General features: G+C 36.8%; 1 protein-coding gene across 1 annotated transcript; it reads right to left on the bottom strand.

Annotated features, from left to right (window-relative positions):
• Positions 1-418: 418 nt before the first annotated feature.
• On the bottom strand, positions 419-2,247 carry LOC107800918 (protein EXORDIUM-like 2). Its single transcript, XM_016624189.2, has 2 exons — positions 1,503-2,247; positions 419-957 (listed from the first exon to the last, which is right to left on the bottom strand). Exons 1-2 carry the CDS (start codon positions 2,006-2,008, stop codon positions 513-515), a joined length of 951 nt encoding a protein of 316 aa, XP_016479675.1. The 5' UTR covers positions 2,009-2,247; the 3' UTR covers positions 419-512.
• Between the last annotated feature and the right edge of the window lie 5,181 nt (positions 2,248-7,428).

Genomic DNA, 7,428 nt, shown 5'->3' with positions numbered 1-7,428 from the left:
TGGAGGAATGTAATTGTGGATAGTAGAATGTTTTTTTTAGTGAGAGGTCGCTCATTCTCTCTATTTTTTCATACCCTTTAACTTCTTTTGAATTTGTTGTTGTATAAAGGATGTAAGTCACTACCTTGATAGTGCCCTAGTTTCTTATCATATTAATAACGGATTCAGATAACTTTTTTCAAGTTTGTATAGCTTAATTGTGTTTCAGAAACCAATCATGACGGTCAAGAGTTTGGTACTTAGAATATGAAAAGGTCATCTTGCCGGCCATATTATTGGAACAAAATTTCAACTGTATGCAGTGTACAATACGTTATAGAAAAACATAGGAGATCTTTAAAATCAACTTTATTAATTTTCAGAAAGGAGAAACATACATGCAATAAAGAATTTTGTAGAATCCATTTTATTTCTCAGCAGGGTCTGTTCTTTCATGAATACAGGCTATACACGCAAATTCAATCGAACGAACAAATTTTTTTTGAAATTTCATATCAAAATGTATCAATAATTCACACTAGTGTTTTGCAAGTTGAGGTTTTTGGGTCCCACATAGCCGGAAGCAAATATTTTCTACGATGCACCCCGTCCGCATTGTAGCTAGCACCAGTTTTTTTATCAACCAACGTCTCACCCGGGAACCCGGGGAAAGCGCCCGACCCAAATATCCCGGTGCAAGCAGACACAGCTTCTAATGGTGCGTTAGCTGGGCCCTGGTGATATCCGCCATCAAACGGGTTCGTTACAGTACACGCTAATACTGTTGCTAGGTTGATCACCATGCCGTCCACTCCAACATCGCCATTTGGAGCAACCAAAGGCGGCGTTTGTGGTCCGACGATTGGCTTATAGAATGGCCATGCACATTGACCCGGACATTGGCTTGCCCAGTTACCCACCCAAGCGTATGCAAACTTGTTTCCCTTCATCCGTCGAGTCCATCCGTGCATGCCCCGCCTTCACAGAACAATTCAGAGTTTTAACCTAGTAGTGAAGCTTAAGTGTTTAAATTTCTATCCTGTGTAAACTGTCTAATTTGACCATAGTTTAGAAGCATAGATGAGTCTGTTGTTCCTGGGACTTGTCTACAAAGCCAGGTTATGCTGTAATTCTTTCAGCTTGATAATAAGTCTATTCACCAAAAAAATTTAAAAAATTACTCTTACAATTTCTATTTATGTGAAGTAGTTTAATTGGGCATATCGATTCTTGCAGCTTATAATTTTAAATATGCCCCGAGATTTTTATGGCTATGAAAGCAAACCATTAAGGTTAAAATAGAAAGTTCAAAGTTAAATTGTCTTCAAATATAAAAATTTAGTACAGTACATTATTTTTTTTAAAAAGGCTGATAAAAGTAATAGTATAACGTGGAGGGCAGACTTTATTGGATAATTCATGTTATTCTAATACATAAAGAGGGATTTAGAATTTTAAGTTAACAAAATCATCCAACATATATATTATGCATTTCAAGTTACTAGCTAGGCCGTCAATCCTACCTATTCATGCAGAAATCCTCGACTGCAACATCGGCTGCTGTTAAAACAACGACAATAGAGTTGGATTGAGTTGCCTTAGAAGCCAAACTTGCAAGTTGAGGATCTTTCAACAATTTTCCCAGTGAGTACTTCTGATCAAAAATTTGCTTGCCTATAGAAATGACAGTTGGACCTCCCTTATACTCCTCGGTGGTGCGCCACCACGAAGCGACGGAAGGGGGAAATTGACGGCGGGTGTGGTTAGGGCTAAGAGATTGGATAAAATCCACGATGATGGCGCGCTGATTAGAGGAGAATTTTCCATACCAAATAAGGTTAACGGTGACATGTCCCTTTAAGAGAGCACCATTATGGTATTTTAGAACAAGAGGTGGTTGCTTAACTAGAGCAAGTATTCTTGAATTAGCTAAACAAGGAATAGGAAGAACAAGAGTGAAAATAGTGTGAGAGAAATTGTTATCTTGTTGAAATATGCCATTTGATATAGATTGAATAATGGTGAACATGAAAGAATATTGATGTCTCTAGTTCTCTATATATATGAAGCAGGTGAGTATTTGACCACTAAAAGATGTGGTGCATTGGGCTGCTCCTCCCTTAACCAGAGGTCTCGGGTTCGAGTCCTGATATGGAAAAATCCTTGGTAGGGAGCGTTTTCCCCTGAATGGGGCCCTACCCGGCGTGAATCCGGATATAGTCAAGCTCCAATACGGATACCGGACACCAGGTGGAAAATCAAAAAAAGTTGAGTATTTGAAGAACATCAATATGAAGCTGCTAAGAAATTAATACTAAACTATGAGATAATAAAGTAGGGTTTCAGTCATTTATTTGTTGGTGATGTGCATGTTGCGAGGTTTGTTTGACATTTTATAAGAATGACAGCTTGAATTGACCTAAAGCTTAGCTTCTTCTTTTATCTTAGAACAGTGGGCGTTATCCTATAAAAGATATTGAAGTTAATTAGGGGGATTGGATAACCAGGGAAGGTGTTTTGTGGGAAAAACACAACATTTCTCCTTAGTTTACTTCTTTACTCCTTTTGTATTTTTCTTCTTTCCGTTTTAATATGCCAATCTTCATCGATAGATTGCGTGCGTCACCTAAAGTTCCTATTCTATTCTTGATGTTTGTTGGTGTCTTTTTTATGTGGCTTTAACTTTCACTAACCCACTATTCATAATGAGAAAATGATCATATTTTATTTTCTTTATTTTATTTTTCAACTATAATTATATTTTCACCAGCAATGTTCAGTATATTTGAAACCACTAGTTGGAATATAGATTAAAAATCTTTTTTTTTTATCTATTTTAGACTTCGTGAAGAAAACACATTCTTCTTACAAAGAACCTGTGCAAGTCGGAAGGCACTTCTTTTTTTCTTTTCATATTCGAGTTCTAAGTTACAACAGTGCCGTCTAATTTTGTTGTCGTTGAAATATTGGTATATTTATTAGTCTACTTGTATTAGATGCATCATTAGTCTCATATGGTAGTATTTCCGTGGTTTCTTCTGTATGGACCTTCAATGTAAATTAATTGAGGTTAAATTTACCTCAGTATTATCGCACATCATATGTAATGATGTTGGGTAAGCATGCATTCACACTAAGAATTGTTCTAAACTACTAAAAAAGAATTAACGATGGACAAATTCTGTAGCTAAACAACAAAATCGTCGCTAATCCTACTTAGCGATAGAATATCAAAAAATTCTGTTAGCTGCTTAGCGACAGATTAGAGACAAAGTTCAATTCTAATTTTTTTAGTGGTGAATTAATTATAAGAATTGTTCTAAAAATAGAAAGCAACAAATCTACCTCAACATGAAAAGAAGAGGAGAAAGTTGACATTCCTATCTATCGCTCTCGTAAATCTCAAAGGTGAGTGGAAGTAGGGGTGTGCATTCGAATCGGTTTATCGATAAATCGAATCGATTATTTGTTATCGTTTTATCGATATCGGTTTCGATTACAGAATTTTCCTTATCGAGTTGTCGATTTCGATTTCAAAATTTTCCTTATCGAGTTATCGATTTTGATTTCGATTTTGTCCTCTTCGGTTATCGGTTTATCGATAAACCGATAAGATATACTAAAAAGACAAATATACCCTTATTTTATAATACCATTTCCTTTACCTTAAGTTCCTAACCCTATTATTTTCTCTACCCATTCTTCAGCGTCGCTTTTATGCGATTAAATTACTATCCTCTGTGCCTGATTCGTCATCTGGCTTTCGGGGTTGGCAGACTCAAGGATTCAGGTGCCCTGACTGTCCTTGCTCAAGATGATGTTGGTGGTCTCGAGGTGAAACACAAGACAGATGGAGAATGGATACAAGTTAAACCAACTCCAGATGCTTATATTATCAATGTTGGTGACACAGTTAAAAGCAAAAAACTTTCATTAAGCCAATGTCATTTTCTTGGCATATTTAAAGCTCAGGAATAAAGTTCAAATTAATGAAAAATAAAATTAGTCGTGATGATGTATTTTGTTTTTTTTATACCGTTGGAGTGTTGGTGACATACATTTGATCCCTTACATTAGTTTTGTTGCATGTGCTTGCTGACACAATTTTTATATTATAAACGGTGTTCGTCTTATTTTAGCTTCTTTTTGTCCATATTAGTTAAGCGTGTTTATAGCGATATACTTTCCGTGGAATCCCGCAAATTTTCTTATTGGTGTAATCGATAACCGAATCGATAAGCCCCAAAAATCGATAAATCGAAATCAAAAAAATCGAAACCTTATTGAAACGATAACGATAAGCATATGTACAAATCGATAATCGATAAGTAATTATCGATAAGGGTCAAAATTGAATCGATAAATCGAATGTACACCCCTATGTGGAAGCGTTGGTTAAGACTTTATAAAATATTCAGTACTATATTCTTTAATATGTCTTGATTCATCCATTGCGTCAAAAATGTCATCTTTCTGAATCTTTCTAATTATAATTATGCATGTATGATGTTTTATACTTCAATACCATACAAGAGGGGGTGATTTGTGTGGTGATCAATTTTTCGCTTAAGCTGTTTATAGAAGGACCTGGTTCTTCTAAGTGTTTCTTAATCTACTATTGCAGAAATATTAAATGCGGAAAGTAAAGAACACAAATATTTTTACGTGACAAATATCTGGCTCAAAAGGTAAAAAAAACCACGACCTACTTTCCAGTAGGATTTTTCCAATCTCTCCACTAATATCAGTAAGCCAAAAACTGCATTTACAAAAATTCTTTTGTAAACCTAGGACTAACTCTAATCCCCTTGTAGCACACACCCTCAACTGTTGCGAAACTTCAATTTAACTCTAACTTGAAAACTCTGAGTACCTAATACAATTGCTTCTAGATAAAGCTGAAAGGTACAATATGAAACCATCTACTACAATTGAACTAGAATAAAAGACAGACACTTGGAACTAGTTCTTCTATCAGGTTCAAGTAGCTTCAGGTTTGCACGCTTGAATCACACACAAATTGCTTGCAAAATTGCCTTGCTAATTTTCTCTCAATTCATGTTTAACTTCTTCTTATGTATGTTCCCTGTAAAAGAGAACAACACTGATATTTGTAGAGTTAGTAAATAAAGATTGACTAGAATTCTGATGCTACTCTTCCTTGGTGGAAGAGTTCTAGTTGATCTCAACCTCTAACTCCTTCCCTGTCTCAAATCGTGTTCTCTTTGAGTAAGGAGTCCTTGTCCTTGTCCAATATACAAGCCTTTCGATCAGGATCAAGAGATATTTCTTCTAACAAGTTAGGTTTATCTCCTTCACATGCAACGCACATGCTTAAGTCTATCCGTATATGTGCTCCACTAGGATTGACCTGGTTCATGTTTTGAGTTCCTTTGTCAGTCTTCAAAACTAACCTTTAATTGGGCAAACAAATTCCCCCTTTTTGATGATGACCAACTCTGTGCTTTTCATGCACTTAGGCCCTTCCATAACTCAGCTCAACATCACTGCATGTTAGAAATTTTTCTCGCTTAACATCAAGGACCAGGTTCATTAGGTTATAAACATCACTATTCACAATCTAAAGTACAATATTTTTTCCCCCTTTTGGCATCATTGAAAAGTTGCATAAACACAATGTGATTCCTAGATTTAAAAATTACTCATGGCCACTAGAGTAACTGCAAATGTGTTCATGGATTAATCATTAGTAATCAACTACACATTCAAACTATCAAGGAAAGAGAAAAAATTAACAAGAGCAAAAGCAGCAACTTCATTAATAGAGAATATGATTCTGCCACAATCCACAAAAAGAAACAAAAATAGTTAAAACATGAGCAAAAGAAAATATCCCTAATCTGGGTCACTGAAAGGTCTAGGCAAGGTTCAGGAAATTAGGCTTAGGAGATTAAGGCTTAGAAGAATTGAAAGGTTGGGTTTTGGCTTGGAAAAGGTGCAGCACGTCTTGAAGAATTCCATTATTCTTCTTCTTTTCCTTTGTGAGCTCAGTTCTGAGAGCATCTCTCTCAGATTCTACCTATGCCAAACGAGTCTTTAGCCTTCCTATCTCATTATACTTTGCCCCACTCTCATGCAATAGAGCTCTGGCCTTGCTATTGATAGGTGTCTTTTTAGACGAACCAGGTTCATTTGGAATGACAGTGACCTCATAATCACAAACAATCAGAGTATTGATTCCAAAATGATCATTGCTTGTGGCCATCTCCCACTTCTTCAGTGGTACCTTACAATGGGCAAGAATAGTAGTGAGAATGAAACTATAAGTAGTGGCATGGGCCTTAGATCCATTAATAACTTGATCAAGTAGCTTGATCATAAACCTAGGCCAGTTGATCTGCCTCCCATTTTCCAGATACTCCATCAAAACCAAATCTATGTAATTGGAAATGTGCCTTCTTTCCTGCCTAGGCAGTAAACACTTATTGACGAATTCAAACAGGACTTTATGGGATGGATTCATTTCACTCTTATACACAACATTGGCCTCATTCACTTATGTTCTATCACAAAATTTCCTAGTACTGGCTAGGGCAGTAGGAAGGGAGTCCAGACTTGGCCATTTTTGCCTAGTGTAGTCATCATAACCTTCAGAAGGAATACCAAAGATTTCACCTAGCTCTTTTGGATCAAAAGATACTTGAACCTCTTTCACATGGCTGGTTACTCTTCCATCCTTGACCTCTGCATTGGCCATGAACTCAATTATCTCATTCCTAGCCATCCTGCCATCTAACTGAAGGACCATGTCCTTCCACCCGTGATCCTCTAGCGCATCAACCGGTAGAACCATCCATGGTTCCTCTAAGTCCTTCAAAAGTATACCCTTCAAGATGGATTTTTGGCCAAACTTGGCCAACTTATCTTGGTCATTATCAAATTCATCCTCTTTTTCACCACTCCAATCTTGCTCATCAGTAATCTTAACTTGCTTGACTTTAACAGCAGACCTTGTGCTTTTAGCAAAAGGAAAAGGTTCAGCAGACTTGGATACAAATGAAGACTTTTTTTTGGTCTTCTTGGGATTAGGGGTTTAAATCTCCACCTCCATAGTTACATGTTCACCCTGATGGACCGGGTCCATCTCATCCACATCAAAAGCCTCAGCAGGCTCTGCCACCTTTGCTTTCCCTTTGTCCATTTTTTTCTTCTTACTTTCTTCCAGAGATTTATGTAACTCCTTCTCACTCTGCTTCTACTTACTTCTTGTGGCCCTTCCTTTTGGTAAAGGAATATGTATCTTTGTAGATGAACCGGGTTCATTGGGAAATGTAGTGATCTCATAATCAGAGGCAATAAAAGTATTGATTCCAAAATGGTCTATGCTTGTGGCCATCTCCCACTTCTTCAGTGGCACCTTACAATGGGCAAGAATAGTAGTGAGAATGAAACCATAAGGAGTGTCATGGTCATTGTAGCCATTGATAA

The sequence above is a fragment of the Nicotiana tabacum genome, chromosome 20 (assembly GCF_000715075.1).
Source record: "Nicotiana tabacum cultivar K326 chromosome 20, ASM71507v2, whole genome shotgun sequence".
Classification (NCBI taxonomy): domain Eukaryota; kingdom Viridiplantae; phylum Streptophyta; class Magnoliopsida; order Solanales; family Solanaceae; genus Nicotiana; species Nicotiana tabacum.
Note: the sequence above shows the minus strand (reverse complement) of the source record. Positions and strands in the feature narration are given on the sequence as shown.